General features: G+C 39.4%; 1 protein-coding gene across 6 annotated transcripts in view; it reads left to right on the top strand.

Moving 5' to 3' along the window:
- The window catches only part of GOLGA4 (golgin A4), a 64,097-nt gene extending 44,556 nt beyond the window's left edge, over window positions 1-19,541 (top strand). For all 6 annotated transcript variants that reach the window (XM_074900953.1, XM_074900951.1, XM_074900949.1 and 3 more), the window contains 9 exons: window positions 170-291; window positions 1,344-1,474; window positions 3,539-3,652; window positions 6,573-6,593; window positions 6,774-6,842; window positions 7,436-7,511; window positions 9,596-9,699; window positions 14,693-14,779; window positions 18,972-19,541. In XM_074900953.1, coding sequence (XP_074757054.1) covers window positions 170-291; window positions 1,344-1,474; window positions 3,539-3,652; window positions 6,573-6,593; window positions 6,774-6,842; window positions 7,436-7,511; window positions 9,596-9,699; window positions 14,693-14,779; window positions 18,972-18,992 — 745 coding nt within the window. In that variant the 3' untranslated portion in view covers window positions 18,993-19,541. The remainder of the gene's footprint in view (window positions 1-169; window positions 292-1,343; window positions 1,475-3,538; window positions 3,653-6,572; window positions 6,594-6,773; window positions 6,843-7,435; window positions 7,512-9,595; window positions 9,700-14,692; window positions 14,780-18,971) is intronic.
- The last annotated feature ends 2,116 nt before the right edge of the window (window positions 19,542-21,657 follow it).

The following is a 21,657-nucleotide window of genomic DNA, read 5'->3' as shown; positions in this document are numbered from 1 at the left end:
GGAGGGGAACAGAAAGCCTCTCCAAATTCCACAGAATTCCTATCATCCAGAACCATCCCACTCTAATAATAGTTTGCGAGATTCCCAGATCTCCTACCTTGCTAAACTGTTCTCACGCTCTCTTCAAATATTTTATTTTCTCACTGTGTTTTTTGACATTTTTGTACAGATATGAACAAGAAGACATTGAGTTAAAGCACAACTCCACCTTAAAGCAGTTAATGAGAGAGTTCAATACTCAGCTGGCTCAAAAAGAAAGAGAATTGGAAACAGCAGTAAAAGAGACGATCAGTGAGTGAAATACTAATATAACTGTAATCCATACAATAGCCAGAAAACCAAATCTTCAGATGTTTTGGAAAAGGGGTTTTACCTGGGACTGATAGAGACAACATGTGTTTTACGGCTGCCTAGAGAACTCATGGAAAAAATTTTATTGGTCAGGAAATAACATCTAAATTTGAACTGTAGCACAAATAGGAAAATGCAAATATAGCTGTTCTTCCTTACCCTGCGGGGTGGATCTTTGATCTAGCATTCTGTGTGCATCTGTCATGGCAAGAGTTACCCACGGTAGCCATAGGTACCTGTCTTTATCACAGGTACAAAATAAAAAAAATTACAGTAATGTTTTAGAGGTGAAAGCACATTGGTGAGTTTTCATTGCAATACTACTTTGACTTCAGAAGTACAAACCTTTAAGGCTGCATTGTTGATTATATGGCACTGAAGGGTGCCTTTTAGAGAAACTTAAATCTATCTGGGAAGCAGAATTGTGTTTTCTTAGCTGTGTCTTACAGACTTCATTCACTGTAACCACTAACAGGTACCAGCTGGCTGTGATCTCTGAACACTGTGGTTCTAGCTACAGTGCAGCAAATTTCGGCTTCTCTTCTCTGCCTCTGTTTTGCCACCATGGTGTAAGTTGGAGGTTGGAGAAGTGAGCAGAAAGTATCTCTTGACTCTGCAGTTACTAGAAGTACCCTTATAAATGAGGAATTTCTGAAGAGTTGCAGATGTTTCAATCACTTCCCATTAATTTTCTAGATAGAGTAAGAGATAGAACTAGTTGATAAATATTGGTTGTGTTCTTAACTTTTAGAGAAAAGTTCCAGCATCAGGTAGTACAAATTGCTCTGGATACCAAACTGCACACAACTTCATATTTATTAGGATCAAGTGATGTAGTTATATCACTGACAGTGTGGAAAAGTGAATTTTTTTGTCAAGCTTTCCTTATGCCTTCCTCAATTGTCTTCAAGCTTTTTGTAATACTGTTGTGACATTATTTAACAAAATAGATGTGGTTTTTTATATATATATATTGCCTGACTTTTTTATAGGTAAAGCCCAGGAGGTAGAAACCGAATTAATAGAAAATCATCACATAGAGACAACACAGTTGCATAAGAAAATTGCTGATAAAGATGATGATCTAAAAAGAACTGTGAAAAAATATGAAGAAATCCTTGAGGTATCTTTCTGAAAAGTTCTATGATTATATACATTCTAAAATCACCTTCCTCTCTTTTAATTGCACAACTAGATAGAAAAACTGTAATTCTTTCTAGTAAATATCTTACTGCTTGAATTAGGCTTCATATGGGTGGTGACCTAGCTTGCAATGAAAATGTGTGTTTCTTTGTTTTATGAAATGGAAGAACACTAAATTTAAGCTCCAGCTCTGATTACTTAGTAGATGTGCTATGGTTAGGTCCTTGGGTCCTTGATCAGTTTGTGTTCCAGGTGGAAAAGAGGGAAGCGAGTGAGTGAAATTTTAATCTTTACTAGAGTTGTGGTGATGGTGTTTGTTTTTGAAGGATTTAAATACAGTGTTTATAGGTCAGCCTCCCTCCCTAGCTCCTTTCTCTGAGGCTCTGTCCAGATAGGCACCACGGCCCTTAAAGTAAGGTTCTGTTCTATGTGGGATGCAGTCTGTTTGCATAGTTTCTGTGCTAAGAGCTTTCACTTTTACTTCTAAGGGAACAGTTTGTCTGCTTGATGCTTGCAGACAAACATAGTTTTGCTCCAGTAACATTTCAACCAGGAGTTCGCAGCGAACTTGGTTCTAAAGATGCTATTGTAAGATTCTATGGTTCTTGATGTAGAAAACCTCTAAAAAAACCACCACCCCCCAAAAACCACCTCAAATTAAGAGTAAATAGAAGGAGCTGAGTACGCCAGGTATTGAGGATTTTTAACTAGAGTTCTATGACCATCTATTAAAAAACTCTTAGGAAAGGTTAATTGTTGATGTACTTTTGACAGCATAGAAAAATCATGTGAATGAGTGAAAAATAACGCTCTTTGGAGGTCATGATATTTGAGCAAGGTTTTTGTTGAAGGTGGATATTCTTAAAACTTCTAGGTTGCAAAGCTTGCTCGGGTACTGTGAGTTCCCATTCACTAGTGTTTTGGGGGTGGAGTTTGCATTGTTTGTTTGCAGTGGGTTTTGGGTTGAGGGGCTGCATAGGAGAGGGTGTTCTATTCTTAAGTAGTGTGCAGGGAAAGCCTTAAAAAGTGACCTTACAGGGAAATAAATCTCTTTTTTAACTTATGGCATACACTAAATCTATTAAGCCTGGGCTGGCTTCCAGTTCCGCAGTTACAAACTATAGTGATTCACTGGAAAAGTAATCCTGATATTTTGAATGGAGCAGAATTTTGATCAGCGGTTCTGTTCTTGATAACAGTTGATGAATTGTACTGATTTGATATGAAATACCACTGCATAGCAGAGCAGTCAGCTCAGTGCCCCGAGTGGTTATCATCAGTGAAACTAGAGTTTTAGTTTAGTTCAGCTGTGGAGACACGCACTCTGTATTGGAGCGCTGTTTTATAATCTCCCTAACACGTTATTTCACAAAAGGGCCAGAGAGGACACAGTTTTTAAAAATACTTCTTTTTGCAAAGTGCCGTATAGGTGGATTAACTTCCTAGGGTTTAGGTCATTGTATTTTTCTCCTATAAATGTTCTGTTCACACTGTCATAAACCAGGAAAAGTTCATTTCCTCCCTACCAGTCTTGCCCCTGCTTCTTTCCTTCACGAAGCACAGTGCCCTCCAAACCCAGTCGTTGTTTCAGAAAATGTGCTTAAATCTGCTTAAGGAACATGCTTGTGAGAGTGAGTGAGGAAAGGATTTAAGTCCTTGTCACTTCCAGAGTATAGGAAGTAACTGTGTCATGGTGTGTCCCTTTCATGAAGGTTATAATAAGCAAGCACAGTCTTTCCAGTACTGGATTATACTCAAATGCTGTCAGTGTCTGCTAGAAATAGCTCTTTTTTTATTATTATTTTCAAAAAACTAACCCTTAACTATGTAATGTTGTCAAAGGCCTGCAAAATCTTGTCAAGCTCCTAAGTTTGTTTCATGGTCTTTTTTGTCGTCCTGTAGTGTAACTAGCCTTTATACTGAATTTCAAACGTATTCTCTTCTGTGTATAGCGTAACTCTTTTGTTGCCTTCTGTCCATTGTAATTAAGCTTTTGAGTGGTTAGATGATTACTTAAGTAGCTTTTTTTCCCTGTGTTTTGAAGGCTCGTGAAGAAGAGATGACAGCAAAAGTTCATGAGTTGCAGGCACAGCTGGAAAACTTGCAGAAGGAATACAAACAAAGGATGGCAGAAGAACAACATTGGAACAGTGAAAAAGTGAGCTGGCACATTTATTTTTATATCTGAAGATATGGAATGCTTAGTCTTCATAAAATTCTGTGGTTTGCTCTTAATTGAATTTTATTTATATATCTGGCCTTCACTTTCCCATACACTTTCTATTCTTTCAGATGTTAACTTTTTCAAAAGTGAACCTCTTTAGAATCTGCAGGAGTTGATACTACCTTTTTAATGCTATGTTGAAAAGTCCAATTACATTGTGATTATTAAGGTGGGGGTTTTTGCCCTCTACATGTACTTTTTATGTTGATTTTACTGGAAGCCCTTTAGAAGGAAAGGAAGTCACATCAGGTCATCTTTAGTGTGATTTTTTTTTTTTTTTTTTTTCTTATTAATTCAAATCCCAGAGGGCTCTGAAATAGTGCCTTGAATATATCAGTTATGGACAGAGAGGTCTTCACTGGAAGAAGACTGAGTACATGCTTTTGTCTTTCTGAGGCCACATTTTACTTTGAGGAATTCGTTGAAAATATTACTAGTTATTATTCCACTGAGAAGAGGAAAAGTATATGAGGTGTTGAGTCATTGATGAGAATTCATGTTAAGCTTATTTTTAAATTTTTCATTTTGACAACAGACAGGAGTGGGGATACAAAATATATTTATTTGACATCACAGACTTAAAGTACAAATTCCCTCACTGTCCTAATATTTGTCCTTTCTGCCTTGCACTTAATTACAACTATTCCATAACATAAGTGATGTTTTCATAACAGTAAAAGCAGAAATGCTTGTATAGACTGGTTTGTATTCTTAATCAATCCTTGTCCACCCACTGATGATAATCTTACATCATCTTATTATCTGGAGGAAGATTGAAGAGACTCCTAAACCCTATAACATTCTGGAGAGTATGAAGAGTGCTTTGCTACATTACAAGATGCTTTGTTATAGAAGTATGCTGTAAACACAGGCAGTCATTTAGCATCATGTTATACATGCATCTTTGGGATCACATATTCACTGATAGGACATGAAAGTTACAACAAATCTATATACCAGCAATGGTATTTCATGTATTTCTCAAGTATTTCCAGAAATGCATCACACAGATTTGCAGTGGTAGCATAGAGCTGTAAAATATTTGATTATTGCAAATATTACATCTCTATGTCTGCTTACAAGAAACAAAATAAAGAATTAATTTTGTCTGTCTTTGGAACCTTGTCCACAGTTGTCCGCTCCTTGGAGTTTCCATGGCAGACTTTGGAGAAACTCAGGGGAGTTGTTCCATCCATAAACTGGTTGAGAGAACTCCATTTCTGGGGAATAACTTTGTTTTAAAGAATAAACGACCTCTTATTCGGAGGGGAGGAAAATGAGGTTGTGTGGTAGAGAGTACTTAAGTACAGTTAAAGCATCCAGGTTTGAAGTTCTTGCAGAGTAAGAATGAGATTTTTTTGGTGAGTGTAAGGCAGTTAAATATCCATGATTTCACTGGTATAGAGACATCAAGCTTTCTTGAGTAGTTCTGAGAATTCCAGCTGAACTCAAATTTAGCAAATTGAGCCGAAGTGTAGCAATCCACATCTGGATTTTACACGTGCATTCAAATGAATTCTGTCACCTTACACTTGCCATGGTATCTTTTGTCTCACCTTATTTATTTTTTTATTTTGTTAATTTTTAACATTATTCTCTTTGGAATTCTTGTTGGAGTTGGTTTTTTTCCTTCATCACTAGTAGTAAAACAGGTCAGAAGTCTTCTGTTGACTGGAAGCAACTTCCTATGAGCAACTGATACACGTGTTGTGTAACACTCGAGTCTCCCAAGTCACCAAAGTTTGTCTTATAAAACCTCCTGTGTTGCTTTTTGTCAGCCTAGGCCAAACATCACACATGATGTATCCGCTTTGACATGAAGCATAACTATACGCTTGAACAATATTTGTTTGACTGTGATAAACATTTGGCAAATACTAACGTCCTTAAGTGTTAGTGTTAGGATGTAAAAATATTATGAACTCTCTCTCTGCATGAGAAAATAAATGCCTGATCAGATAGTTGAGCTCTTCAGAAGCAAGAATTGTACTTAGAGGTTTGAGACCCATAGAGGAATGATTTTCCCCAACAGTCTGTTTGTGGACTGTAGGAAAACCCACAGGCTTTATGAACTTACAGAGATAGGGAATAACTTTCTTCTTCAACACAAGTCGAAAGAGGCTCAGGAAGAAACAAAAGTAGTATGTGCCCCTTCTCTGTTAACGTTTAGGTTACCTTTTTTTTTTTTTTTTTGAACAAAAGAGATATTTCACACACAAATTATTTGATGTTAAAATGATTTTTACAACCTTGAGTTATACCCATGACAACTAAAGCATTATTTTCCTTAGAGCTGGAACACTGGATGATAGGAATTTCACCTTAGAATTGTTTCTGTACTCCATAAACATTGGTATCTTCACAAGATGTAGCTCATGAAGCTCTTCAGCTGAAGCTATTTTCAGATAAATGCTCACATTTCCAAATGCAACTTGGAGAATTAAGAAATAAGATACAATAGTATCTTATTAATAGTGAATAGTATTAATAGTAGCTAGGGTTTTCTGGCATGTGCTTCATACTCGTTCAGTTACCATTCATCTCCAATATGCATTTTGCAAAGATTTCAAAGTTTTGAAGTTATATTTATGATAATTGTCTTACAGAATCAAATGAGAGAATTTAAATAGAATCTTTATGTACTGTCAATACAAATAAGTTAAACTGTATTTGTGGGACAACTTATTTTTATAAGTATATGTATGTTTCACTGTTTCCATTTTTATCATCTTCAGTTATCACATTGTATCAGAACTAGATGATTAATATTTCTTTCTTTTTTTTACTTGTGTGCAGTGCTTGATATACTCAGTTTTTTTCATACACTTTAATCTTTTTGTTGTTGTTCTTCTAGGTCAAAATAACAGAACTTCAGGTAAGTTTTAAATTTTACAGTTTTTACACTCTAGATAATTCTGTTTCATAGTGATTTGAAAGCAGAAATACCGCTTATAAGTTTGTGTGTCTTAAAAGCAGAAAGAGGATTATTGAGAAGGTCCCTGTGATACGTTTTCAGGAGTTTTTTGACGGTTTGCATATGTGGCTGTTCTTTCAGGCACAGCTTGCACAGAAGACAACACTAGTCAATGATTCAAAACTGCAAGAGCAGGAGCTCAGAGAGCAGGTGAGGGTGCTATTCGAACACCTAAGAGGTATTCTTGTTGGATACTTTGTGTTTGCAGTATTAAGAGGTCTGTTCTTTTCAAGTGATAGTGTAGCACATCTCCACACAGGTACTATGGAAATAATAGGCATGTAAAATAGTTTTGACTCCTACTTCCTCTCAGATCTGAGCACTTTTTAAAGTACGTCTCTATCCCCTGAGAATGCAAATACCACGTTATTGTCTTATGGGTTAGCAGAACATTTGCTAACCATGGAACAATGCACTTCATGAACACAATTCATGAATACAATTTTTGTCATGTTTTCTTTATGTATGCTTATGTGTTTAGAATAGACAGGTGTACATACATATGTGAATACATATACATGCATAACGTTTGCTGTAGATACTGCGTGTGTATATACACATGTACACCAGTTTCCTTAAGTAGTTTAGGGACAGTTTTTAATGACAGTTTTTAATATTTTCCTTCCTTAAAAAGCAAATGTATTTTGCTTTCATCGAAGGAGGTGAAGCTTGGCTGAAAACTGTCTTATGCTTATTTTAGCTGCTTGTGAACACCATTCATCATTTGACTGTTCTCTATTTAGATTCATGTACTGGAAGACCAGTTGAAAAAGTGTGAGAAGAATGTGAACGTCACCTCCGTTGGAACACCATACAGAGGTAAGTACACTGTTTTCATCACAAGTAAGTTGTTTGCTTGAAAGATACGCTTTGGTTTAGACAATTTATTAAAATGTCAGTCTCTTTCAAACACTTGTATCATACTTTTATGGCATCTTATCCTCGTTTTGTCTTCTCTGTTATAGCAGAGCTGGTGTGTGATTTCAGATGAGGGAGTCACAGAGCATTTTGTTTGGTGTTTGGTTTTATGTCATGCAGTTAGAAGAGCTCTATATCGGAGTTCTTAAGCTTTCTCTGGGGAGAGTGGTATAAGCAGTGGCACTCAAAAGTGGGTAGGGAGGAATTACCCATTTGTCTTGGCTAATTAGATACACATTTTATGACTTTAAAGCTCGTGAACAATACTGGATTTTACAGATCTGTCTTGTGTTACGTGCTTGGACATTGACTCTTCTTGTGATGAGAGTTCCTTTGCAAGATGATCTGCTTTGACACAGTAATAAGTAAAATCCCAGTTCCCCTTGTAATCTTTGAAATATGTGTCCTTGAAAGTGGTTTTGGAGCTGAAATCCCCTGGCATTTCAGGCAAATAACCGTCTCCTCGTGACTGGAGTCATGGTGCGCGCAGGGAATAGAACAGCAGAGTTACCCCGCGTTATGCCGAGCGCTCTGCAGGAGCAGCTCTGAGGCGGGTCTGAGGGGTCCCCCCAGGAGAGCAGCTCTCTGCAGAGCAGGTCCCAGCCCCCCGGGAGACAGGGGCAGAGACGGGCACAGCTACAGCATCGCTCGGGCAGGGACTGAAGGCCCCGGGCTGAGCTCAGACACGTCCCCTGGGCCCTTGGCAGGAGACGGGGGGGCCGGGGGTCCCGGGGAGGCCGGTCCCGGCCACTGAGGCCTGTGAGCACCCCCAGGACCCTGACAGAAGCAGACGTGCACTGCTCATGTGCTCTCCCATGAGCACTGATGGCTGGCCACTTTGGGGACAGAGTGTTGGGACAGATGGCCCCCCCCCTGAGGGGGTGCTGCTGCTCTCAGGTTCTTTTGTTTCAGCTTGTTTTTCCATGGGAAACAGCTCAGGCATTTCTAACAATGAGTACAGGGAGAACAAAATATCCACGGTGAAATGAACAGGCATTGCTCACCTCAAAAGGATTTGCGACCATTTAGTTGAGGAGCACGTCCTGCTTCAGACTGAGGGCTTCACCTTTGAGCCTCGCTAGGGTCAGAGATGTGGGGTTTTACCGTCCTGAGGAAACCCAGTGAAACTGGATGAACACAGAAGACTTTCAGACGTGACACTTCAGACTTTCCTTTTGCAAATTAGTGCAGATGGTCCGATTATCTCGAGACAATCCACAGCTCTCACCCCCATCAGAAGGTGCAGGCCTCCCTCCCACAACGTGACAGAGCCAGTGCCTAGGGTGGGACATAGTTACGGGTATTCAGGGCTTTCTGCTAGTGCAGGGCTGGGGAGAAATGTCATCGGGGAGTTCCTCAGTGTGTAATGGCAGGGCAAGGAGGAGGTAGGAAGAAGCACAGCGTAGCACAGCCTAGTTCAGCTGGCAGGGACCTACAGTGATCATCTAGTCCAGCGGCCTGACCGGTTCCCTGGTATTAAGGGCACTGTGAAAATGCCTCTCAACCACTGACAGCCCTGGGACTTTGACTGCCACTCCAGGAAGCCTGTTCCAGGGTTTGACCTGCCCTGCCTCTCAGGAGAGAAATGTTTCCTCCTGTGAAGTCCAAACCTCTGACAACACAGCTCTGAGCCATTCCCACGCGTCCTGGCGCTGGGTTCAAGGGAGCAGAGCTCAGCACCTCCCTCTGCCCTTCCCCTCCCCAGGAAGCTGCAGAGAGCAGTGAGGTCGCCCCTCAGCCTCCTCCTCTCCCAACCAGAGAATCCCCAGGGTGCGGTTTGCCCTCTTGGCTGCCGGGGCACAACTGCTGACTCCTGACGAGCCTCCTGCCAACCAGCACCCCCAGACCCCTTTCGGTGTTTGTTGTTACTCTATCCCAGGTGCAGAACCCAGCATTTGTTCTTGTCCAGTTGCCTGCCGTTGGTGAAACTTGGATTCATATGAGTGACTCGCAGTATAAATGTTCTCTTGTTTTTGTTTACACAGATGGAAACCTTCACCATGCCGACGTTTCCCTCTCTGAGGAGCCTACCGAGTTTGAATACTTGAGGAAAGTGCTTTTTGAGTATATGATGGGTCGTGAGACAAAGGTATGGGAAGTTGTATATGGTGACACGTGATTGAGGCTAGAATACAGTTTTACATCCGTGCTGTATGGATTTGAATTGCCGTGTGTTTGTGATTCCTTACATGCTGTTTATTACTGGCACAGCATTCGATAGGCTGTCACACTTTTTTCCCAAAGAGGCATGATCCATACCTTAGTAACTTTGTCAACACGCCGAGGTGAGTGGCGGGGGGAGCGGGGTTGTCACATCTCTCACCGATGTACCGATGGAGACAAAAACCTGTACAGGTAGGTATGGGTCTATTAACACAAGTCCTGTCGTCACTCGAGTGCTATTGTGAAAGCTGGTATGCACAATATTAGCTTTTTAGTAGCTCTGAAGATGATGAAATATCTCTTTAATTGTTGCTTAAAGATGTTTTTTAGTGCTCCCTCATCTGTATACCTTCTCTAGATAGTATTCATTTACCCTTCAAAGCAGTGAAAAAACCTGCACAGTAGGCTTCTTACTGTATGCTGCAAGCCTGTGAAATCATTCCTAAGTTGGAATTTTACTAGCTTGTAACAATACTGATGCTTAGAGACTGACCAGGTTCAGAAGAAGTATGTCATAACACAAACATTTTCCTTGGATGATAAATGCTATGTGGGTTAATTTTTTTCTAGTTGTTTTTTTTTTTCCTCCCTGGTGTTCTTCCAGTCTTTGTTGTCCTGCTCTCAGAAAAAGAGAGGTTTTATGTAGGTTTTTGTGTTAATTAGCTTTGTTCTCGTTGTGCTCTGTACAGAGTAAAACTTGGTCTGTTCAGGACACCTTGTCCTTACAGGGTTCCTCTTTCTCTTTCTTTTTATCCCATTTTTCACTTTGATATTAATTCCTTTTTTATTAAAAATAAAAATCACTGATCAAAAAAACCCGGAATCACCCGTTACCTTCTGTTCACAAGCGCAGTGGATGGCTCTCCTACTTTAATAACAAACAACTGAAATCGTTAAAGACAAATACAGATGTTACTAAATTTTATGATTTTGAGTAGTGAGGGACTTAGATAAGCAAAAATGCTAAAAAGCACGTCAGCAATGTTTTGGCTTCAAGTTTTGAGACAGCTGCAGATGACTTGCAGATAGCTGATGCACATAGCAAATTTGCATTTAAGAACACCTAATTTAAAACCTTTTTCACTCATTGAGGTTATTTCTTACTTCAAAACATTACTATACATGCCTCAAAACTTTGCATTATAAATCTCTGCGGGTTTTTTTTCCTTTTAACTCTGATTTACTGAAGTTTGCAGTTGATACCTTTAATAAGAGCAACTAACAACAATCAGTGCTGAAGTAAATTGGCTTTAGGTCTTGATTCTGTCTTTCAGTTGCTTTGATTAAATTAAATCTATATAATAAATGTATGTATGTATGCATTTATATGCATGTATGTGTTTGTAGACACATATATGTATTTATTTGCCCTGGACACTACGTTGTATTTAACGAGAAGATGCCATTACAACATTGCCTGCAATCAGGCTCCTAAAATATGATGGATATTGAGAGGAGAACAAATAAATTGGAAAAGATAGAGATCTGGTTCCTACAAGAACTTAGGAAAGCTTTGTTGGAAAGTTGGTATGATCGAAAGAGGAAGTATATTTAAACAACCAACCAGCAGAAATAATTCTCAAAGCACTACAACTTTTAGCTTTGGCAAGTTAGATGTAGATAGGTAAGGGAAGATGACAGAGTTCTTACAATAGAAAGTGACTGTATTCTTCCCTGCTGCGTGTTCATACCAATTTGATTACCTCGTAGCAAATTTTAACTGAGGCTAAATGTTTTGATGTATTGCAAGAAGGGAAGAATTTCTGGTATGGTCTAGTTCTCTATTATTAGTGGATCAGGACTGTAGAAAGATTGGCATATACTAATGGGAAATTAAAATGGAATGAAGGCTAACGTTTTTACTACTTTAAATATGAAGATACTTTGGTCTCTTCACTTCTGCTTCAAAAAATACTTCCAAGCTGATTTCATCTGTTGGTTTTCTTTCAACCATTAGATGTGTTGCTGGAAGATGCTGAGCTTGGTGTTTGCTCTCGTGGGGATTGTATCACATAATCTTAAATTTACTGAACTTTGTCTTGAAAATTGGTTTCACCCTGCTACACTGAATGACAAGTCATAAGCAATGACAATGTGATTGAGAAAATCTTTGAATACACAGTGTTAGTAAAGTATTAACATACGGCTCTTTTCCCCCCCAACACAGTCCTTGAGTTAAAAGTTCTATGTTGAGATTTACCTTTTCAGAACAGATACCTTCCTCTCAGCTTTTGTTTTCCTGAACCAGGTGAGGGTGTCTTTTTTAATTTGCTCTTGTAAGATCACTCTTGGTGGCCTTTTTCTGTGTAGGGTCTCCTTTTTGCACTACAAATATGTATGCCACGTCTCAAAGGTGTGAGCAGTGAAATTGGTGTTCTCTATAGACATTATTTCCTCCTTATTAAAAGGAATTCGAGGGAATCTGTACAAGCTATCTAGGATGGATTGCCATTTATGCAGCCTCGTAAGTGATCCCGGAATCACATTAAGTAGAGACATTAATGAAGGCATTAGTTGTATTATAGTGCTGCAGACGTAAGAGAAATATTGAAGGTTGATAGTGCCACAATATCTAAGAGTCAGGAATGATGCTTATAACATGTAACCTTGCACATGTCTTTGCTGGGGGATTTTACTCTTTTGCTCTCCAGTCCAACTTTATTTTTTGCCTCATCCTTGGCAGGGTATAAGAAATTAGATTGCCAGTTTCTTCTAAGCATGCACCTTGTTCAGAATATCTGAACCTGGAAATACGTGGCATAAACCATTAGGTCAAACAAGATAATATTTTTTTCAGTTACATGGACAGTTGCACTGTCCAGCTGTACTGTACAGTGAATCTGAAATCTTGCAGAAATCCTAGATGCTCTACTTGTAAATTCATTATGCTCTTTGGAGTCTCTTCTGAGGCCAGAAAATCAGTTTAAGTTTAAGTATGTCTGTAATAAATGTGTGTGCTGATACCGACTGGGTGCATGGAAGTGTGTAATGGAATACATATGTTTTGGAGATAGTAAATCTATGCAGATTTTTTTCTGGCACCCCGACTGGTTCATTTGCACCGCAGAAAAACAAGGGTTATAAAACAAAGGGGAGAACTTTGATTTTGAAGGTTCTGCCTTTGACCAGCAGCTCTTGAACTGTTGAGAGGACTGACTGGTATCATGGTAAAAATAATATTTTCAGAGATGATTTAAATATATCAACCTCAAGAAAGAAATGGGAATGCAAACTATCATCTCATAGCAGAAGTAGCTATTATGTTTGGGAAGGCTCAGGGCCTTTCTATAGGCAGATACAGAGATGCACACACACAGGAACATATGTGTGTGAACTCAAAGAGTTATTAGGGGGGTTTTGCAGTAGAACAGACTGTTAGAGTGGTAAGGTAAGGTTATATTAAACGTGCTATCCCAAGTTCTGCAATCCTTGTAACTTTGTTTCATAACTATGCAGCTGTGAGTAGCATTGAAGAATTCTGCTTGAGAATCTCCCTAGCGGCCTCAGAAACTTAAGAGATGATTTCAAGTCGTTGCTAGTGACAAATTACAAAATGGATGTTTTCAGGAAAAGGTTTCAGATTGCCCCTGTTTAAGTTGGCACATAAGTATGTGTGCTTTCATGGAGTATTTGCAGTGTTTGTAGGTTTTCCTTTAATATTTGCATGCCATTGCGTCCTATAGAAAATTGTTAGGAGAGGGATTTCTTGATAGCTCTGTTACGGGGAGTTTGAATAAATTGTGAGCTCAATGCTTTCTAATATTTTAGTCCTAAATAATTGTGATGATGATTTTGGCAAAAAAAATTCGACAAGCATTATGTTAGTTGTGGCACCTAGCACATTCCTTTGTGTAGCTGGGAACTGCAGTAGAGGCGCTTCTTAAATTATGGAAACCATAATGTTAAAATGTTAACTGTATGTTAAAGTCAAGCTCTCGGAGCTGAAAGGCTTCAGCAGGGCTTGGTTTGTTTTGCTTTCTTTTCATTTTTGTCCCTAGTTAAGTTATATACCAAAACAGTTGTTGCAAATTAGGGCTTTACCTCTCACTTTTTGCTGCAGTCATTTTTGTCCTGCAGCTGCTTTGTTGCTACAGTCTGCCTCTTCATTCCACACGTGAGACTGGTAATAAACAGTAGCAATCTTATCTCACCCGCATTCTTTAAGAGCAGCAGTTACTGCTTCTGTAGCAGTCACCCTGTTTGAGCTGCACTGCAGCTCTTACTTTGACCTTTCTTGTAAAAGTCACCTGAACCTTGTTTTGTGCCTTTTGGAGTTTTTTCCTCCCATACATCTGTTTATAAAATGGAAATAATCATTGCCTGTTCTGCACAAAGCTTTGACATTCTTATGTCTTCTGTCTAAGGACGCCTAAATGGTTTGCTATTTAAATATGGGGTTATTGTATAACTGCTAAAAATATTTACACAACTGGAGTTCCACATTTGACATTTGGATCTGCTTTCTCAATGTTTCATTTATATAAAAATTTTTGGATGATGTGAATATAGTTGAATCCATAAGGACTCTCTCATGTGCCATGGGCTTGAAATGTGCTTTTCAAAAATGCCACGTTAATTAAGATCAAATACGGTAGGAGCAGTATTTGTAAAGTACACTCTCTTAATAATGGACTTCAATAATTTGAGCATAGATACCATAGAGCTTAAATCATATTGTAGTAGCTGCAGTTTGTGACAATGTGAAATACAGATTCTGTACGTCATGCATATACGATATGAAACAAGTAGTTTTATCTTACCATTTCACGAGGTTTTCCACTGATATTACTGAAAATAGCATCCAGTGTTCTTAAATGAAATGTATTTTTAAATGCATTTCAAAGCATTTTAGTACATATGAAATTAAATTACTTATAGATGACTTTGGGGTTTTGTTTGTTTTTTGTTTTTTTTTTTAGACAATGGCTAAGGTTATAACAGCAGTATTAAAGTTCCCAGAAGATCAGACTCTGAAGATACTAGAACGAGAAGATGCTCGACCATTGGTAAGTTAAAGAAGTAAACCAAGTTTATGAAGAGATTAGGTTGCAAGAATAAGGAGTTAGAAACTTGCTTTTGAGTCTCCTTTTTCCCTGTGTCCACATTAAAGAAAACTCCTTTTCTCCCTCCTTCCCTCTTCTTCAGTGGAATGTCAAATTCCAGCTGTAGGTTTGAGTTTGTAGCAAAAGTGAGGGGGAAAAAAAACCTCCGAAGCGTATTTTCTTAACTAGTACTTCTTATCGTCAGTTAAGCCATATTTCTGGTAGCTGTGGGTACAACAGAACAAAGCAAGTTCAGTCATCACTACTATTCTGTAGATGGGTTTTCTAATCAAAAAAGTAATCTGACAGAAGATTTGTGTTTCTTAAATTCAGAAGTTTCTGTGGAGTCAAACCAGTTTTCATGAAAAATATGTCAAGAGAGATTTTTTTTCAGCCCTGGGACAAAATTTCTGGCTAAACCAAAAGCCATTTTTCTTGTAGAGTAGAAAAGTGACTAGCTCCATCACTTGATACACGTGTGTTTGAAGTAGGATATGTATCTTGAGTGTCCTCACAAGATTGGGGTTTTTGTTTGCTTGGTTCTTGGTTGTAGTTTTTGAGGTTTATTCCGAAGAGCCTGCTTTATTTTTATACTGAAAAAACATCAAAATATGTGAGGATCACTCTAGGTCAGGACACGTTAAAAAAAAGAGTCTTAAGCGCTTCACTTAGGTTTTGTTTGGTTGGGTTTTTTCCCAGTTTCAATACATTTCTTACTGTGTGACAGTTGCTCAGTATTTACCAGACGGGTGAATTTGGGTTTGAGAAGCAGACGCAAACACAAAGAATATATGAACATAAACATTTCTTTGGTGTTATTGTTGGGATTTTATGTATAGTAGCGATTTTTTTTATTGAGATAAAACCTGCAGTAATAGTTCCCTCTACATTGTATCTGGAGTCAACATTGTGATCCCCCTCTTTGTGGGTCGGCTTAGTACAATATTCAGGAATTAAACTGAGAGGAGGAATTGCATTCTGTTTCTCTTGCTGGCCTTGCATATGTATTTGTTTAGCACTGGCAGAAACAGAATAAAATACAAGTTTGAACATTCTTACATTTCAATTGAAGTAGTTACGTTCAAGTCCCGTTGATTCATCGAAACAACATCAACAAAATTCTTTACCATTTCGTCTTGAAGTATCAATTCTGAGGAAAGTGTTAAATACTTCAGCATGTTCCTGTACACTTAGCAGGCTTGAGAGTCTTGCCATCTTAAATATTCAAAACACTTTTAAAATGATAGAAATGCTGGTAATACTGCAGCTCCAGTAAGTATCATGCATCCCGGACAGGAATTTCTCTTAATGCTCTCTTTCTCTGACCTTCAGGTAGAAAGATGGCACTTTGTGGTTGTTTTGTTTTGGCAAGCTAGAGCAATACTTAGGAAACATTTTGAGTTCTCTGTTGGCCAAAAGAGAGGTTAGAGAGATGAACCTTATTTTTCAGTCCCTTCAGCTTTTTGATACTCGAAACGTGGTCTTCCTAAAACAGATATTCACAGCTTCTGACACCAAAGAGACTTGAATTCATCCAGGAGGTTTTGGTCCTTCATCTTAAATTTTGTCTAGAACATACAGTGAGGTTTTCTGCAGGCTCCAAGCCCTTTGGTTGTTAAGGATACTGTCATTCAGAGCGCTGCATGTCCTGATCAAAAACGTCTTGGGTTTCACACAGCAGTCCTTTCTGGGCTCAGATCAAGCCTATGAATGTTCCCCTTTCTTAATCCACAGAGACGAAATTAGACATTCAATGGACACTCAAATATTAGGGCATATTATGGAGGATGTAGTAATTTTTTTTTCCTTCACTGTCAAAGTTACTGTTTGTTTAATGAAGCACAAACTATTTTTTGTCACGAGCCTTTTGGAATTCCGTTTAGGACTAAAAAGTTAGCAGGGTCTTCATAAATTATTCTGTGAAGAAATATGCCTGGGCTTTTGTATTTTATTTATTGACATTTGCGAACATGGCAAGTAGCACTTCTCCACACTTAGTATGGGAGTGATGCTGTTATTTGAAAAAACCGAGCACTTAGATCTTCTCAGCACTAAAGTTCTGAGCTACAACGTAAATGTCCATTTTTACCATAAAGCTTGGTTGTTTCTCTGTGTTAGTTCATGCCCAAAACACCTGTAACTAATTGTAAGGTGAAAATTGTTAATTAACTGTACTACTGGCAGAGAGTAAGTGTGTGTAGTATTAGCTATCTGTGAGTAATTATTTATCCTCTTAGTGGGCATATATTTAACAGGTTTCTGAAAATGTTTAACAAATTCCTAGTCAATAAACATATGCTAGATCAATTTATCTCCTTCACTAACCTAAGTTATTGTGATCTGACTGTAGCCCTCTCATCTGTAAGTAGTAGATGTGCACAGAGTTACCTACGTTATTAAGAGAGTAGCTCCTCTGAGCTCCTTTTTGAACAGGCACATGTCAGATTGATGGGAGACATACTGTACTGCTTGAAAAAAATCATTACATCTTATAAATATGAGAATGGATTATTTTTAAAAAGGTTGATGAAGAAAAAATTCTCCGTAGAGCACTTGGGATGTGATTGCATGTAAACATCAGTCCCTTTCTGAACTGGAGCTCTGGCTTGGTATCGAGAGAAACTGGAGCAGAAAGATGAGGGAGAACAACTTGGGGAGCTTTATGCTCTCAGTTCATTGTGCCTTTTCTCAGGTTGTGTTAAGCTACTTTCCTTATGACTCTGGAACTCTAATTGCAGTGGTACAGACAAGCAGCAGCTGATTTAGGCCTAAGGGTGCAAGCTGCATCAGAGCAGAGTAGCCAGGCCAAACAACTCACAAGCACTAGTGGTTGAGAGGGCAGCAGGATATGGACGTACACCGTTAAAACTCTCTGCACTGCCCGATAACGTTTATTAATTTGAGTCATTAGTGCTGTGGGAAATGTAATAAACTCTTCAGGTGAATTCTACAGCCTAGAGTCAGCCCAACTTTCCTTTTCGTCCTTTGCAACTGAAAAGCTTTGCACAGTTGCCAGGAATCTGCAGCGTGTCTGAAGCGATCGCTAGCAGTGGGCTGAAATGCAGCGGCTGGCCGGCACCACCGCCACCGCAACACGGATTCGTTTAGGCTGTCGCCACTGCCAGGTACCACAGTGCAGCTGACAGGCTGTCTCCCTCTCTTGCAGTCATGCAGAGGTGGCCCCCTACAAAATAACATCTGTTTCAAAGGAAAACAATCCATTCCTCTTAGCAAGCAGTCACGGTGTCTCCTTTATGTTGGGTTCTCTTAAACCTCTGCATACAACAGCGGATGTGCTTTATTGCACTCAGAAAGCAGCAGAGGTTGGGCTGTCTGTCTCCTAGCCTTGATCGCCTCTTGACTAAATCGGCAACGGTTTTTTCTAGCCCTCTGTTGAAAATAATTGTTGTTAATGATAGGACAAAGCTATTTACAGCACTGTTGCAGAAAGCATGTTTGAAACTGAAGTTCTTGCCGTGCGGTCTGTAACGCTGGTGTAAAAAGTTCCGTCATTCTCAGCTGTAATTGAAGCGTGTCACAGAAGGGCTTGATTTTGGCCTTAATGTCAGCAGTTGCCTGGTACACTTCCATAACTTCATATGCACAGAAGCTGTTCAGACCTCATTCTTGGACTGTAGCTTCTTTCTTTACCTCGAGTATTTTTGTGACGCGTGTCAGTTGATAGTCAGCAGATGGGAGAAGATTCTTGCATGTATAGAACTTAGGAAATGAAGATGATGCTGACTTCATTGTAAAAGCAGTAAATATTTTCCTGGTAGAGGAGGCTTTTTGCTCGCCCCAAAGTTTTATTTCATCACTTCCCTTTTGGTGATAGGCCTTGTGCAGAAAGGCCAACTCTTTTTTTCATTGGATTAACCTGCAGCGATGTGGTAGACTATTTCCAGTGAGACTCCTGACTGTTTTGTTGCAGGTTCTTTTCTTTTCATCACAGTTTCTCAACAATTTTGCAGCTACTGGAAAGGATTTATTTGCTCGAAATCGGTTAATAATTTGACAATTTGACTTATCTGAAATCCTTCCATCTCCTATTCCTATCAATAAACAACAGTGTCATGATTAAGAGCAACTGAGAAGCATTTAATGTTATAATAATGTAAAATTTTCTTCATTTTCTCTAACTTTTTCATTCTTCTAGTCATGGCTACAACCATCTTGAAGAAACTGTGAAGAGAATGTCTCATGACACTGCTGCTTAGTTCATATTTCTGTCACTGTCCTTTGATAAGGGCAAAAAGAAAAGCTATTATTCAAGGTCACAAATGGAACAGCAAGAACCAAAACTCAGCACCACCTTTGGACCATGAATATAGTTAAAACTGCCTTGACAAGAAACGCCTATCAGGGGTTATCTGGTGATGAGTCTTTTTTCTCCTCTGTTGAACACTATCTTCTATTTTGTGTTAGAGGTTATTTTTTTAAAGGAGAGAAAAGTCTTTATCCTAGGAAGGAGTTGCCCACTACTGTATCTTTATACAGATGTTACTGGGTGTTTTTTAAGAGTTGAAATAGATAGTTTTTTTCTTCTATTTATTTTTTTATTTTTGAATAAATTGTGCAATACATTTCTGGATGGGTAGCGGTTGAGGTGATTTTCCTGATGAGCTAGGCACTCTTGACAACTACTTTCTCCCGATTTGATCTTATGATTGTTTGCTAAAGGTTACTTCTGTCTGCTTTTGCCTACAATAAACTCAAGTTGCAGTACCTCATTTGTTTACTCCTAGCTTTTGTACTTATATTTTCTGGAGAAAAAGTATGTTACTGAAATTGTAAATAGTTAATACATATCTTTATCATATGCTGATCTGTGACTGTTGACAGCACTAATCTGACAAGAGCTGAGGTGAAATAAAGTATATTTACTGTATAAATATGGAACGTCTTTGGTATGATTTTTCTTTTGAAAGGAATACCCAGTTTTGTTCTTGTGCCTGTTCGAGACATCCTTAGCTGAGACATTGAGAGGCTGAATTCCCTCTCATCAGGAGAGCTATTCAAGTACGTTCAACTGCAAGAAGTCAGTGGAGACCTTCAGATTTTCAAGGGATCACAACCTGTGAAACAGACACACAATGAGCTGAAAAGCTGGCCTGAGAATATAGCAAGTAGGAAAGTTTGCGTTGTAAAATTTTTAAGTTGTGGATTTTTGTTCTTTTAAGTAATGCCCGTCTGGTCATTTTGGCGTTGTAGGTTGTGATCCTCTGAAGCCATGTGCAAGTACGAATAAATTTAACTTGTCCTCCAGCTGCTTTGATACTTGCCATATCGATAACTGTCAGTCAATACTGTGTATGCTCGTTTGCCAGGATGGTTCAAGGGAATATGATTTTTAACAAGTGTTTGTAGCATCAGCACTCCTCTAAATATCTCCTCTCTGAACGTGAGCAGGCCTTCTAAATACACTGCCTGCCTGAAAGATACTTCTGAATGCTGTTAGGAAGCCACGGTTACTTGCTGAGGCTGTCAGGCCTGGAACACGCATCCTGCTGCGGGGGTGCTCAGTCTGTTCCTCTGGGTGCTCTCCCGTTAGCCAAGGAACACAGCGGGTCCTCCTGACTGCAGAGACAGCTTTGGCTAGCGTGGTGCGGTCCAAAATGACAGCCTCGATCTGCCCTGCTTCAGCTGTCGTGCCCAGGGGCACTACCCACAACTTGGTATTTCTGTGTACCCAAATTTTGTATTTCTCATCCTGTTACCTAGATATTCTTAGCTTCATACGTACTAGAGTCGTGGTGACCTCAGCATTGTTGGCATTTCGAGACTCTGCATCCCCACTATTCGCCTCTGATTTTCTGTCTTCAGCCTTTTCTTGCATAACTCCCCCGTAACCACCCATGAGATCCAGCCATTCCTCACAACACTGTCCCTTTTGTCAGCTTCTCATACCGTTACCTGTCAAGTTCAGCCATTTCTCTGGTCGTGTCCTGTAGTTTTCCATGTCCCGTTCAGCTGGCTTACCTTCAGGCCGGGGCACAGATCGCAGCCGAGCATTTGTGCGTGACTCCAAAAAATAACTACAGGCCAATGACTTGTAGGATGGTTGGGGTTTGGTGGGGTTTGTTTTGGGGTTTGGTGGGGTTTCTATGCAAATCCACTGGGATTCACTTTTTCCTCACTTGCAGGACAAGAAATGAAGAAGCTGAATTTGTTTGCACAGCTTGGTATGCCAGTGAAACTCGGGGAAGTGCAACAGTTTGAGTGCTCCGAGGTCTATTGTGGCTGCTAGCTGTCACATGAACACCTCTGGTCTGAAATTACTGCTTACCGTCTAAAGGGACAGGGCTTGCCTTTGATAGTTAAAGACTCAGTTACATCTTTATTTCCCACGGCCTTGTCTCTGGCAAAAGTTTTTAAATTATATGCTGCTTTATTATTTGTAGTTTTGGGGGAGTTTTTCTGAGCTTCTTCCTTTTATCAAACACCAAATTATCAGATTGGGCTTTAAAAATCAATATTCTGTGTAACGGTTTCAGTTATCGGAGCTGCTCTTTGCTTCTGTTGCGTAGCAGAACGGCGTCCTCCAGTGCGTTTCTGACGCGGCAGCAGCGTGGGCCGGACCTGACGTGGGTTCCTTTGGCTCTGAGAAATGCGTGTTCCTCTCACAGCTGGCTGAGGATTTGTAGGATTTTGCTATCGCTATCGTTACAGCAATCTAAAACGTAGATGTGAGTTTCAGGTTTCCATGTAAGGTATACGTTGTCTGAGGCTTTGGGAAATAAAATGCAGAGATCTGTTACTCTGACAGTGAGCATCACCGCGATCACTTACCGTTCTCTTGTCCTCACAAAGAGGCTATTTTTCACGTTTTCTGGTTTGGTCCT

This window comes from Athene noctua, chromosome 2 (assembly GCF_965140245.1).
Source record: "Athene noctua chromosome 2, bAthNoc1.hap1.1, whole genome shotgun sequence".
Classification (NCBI taxonomy): Eukaryota; Metazoa; Chordata; class Aves; order Strigiformes; family Strigidae; genus Athene; species Athene noctua.
This window is presented reverse-complemented; position numbering and strand designations above follow the sequence as displayed.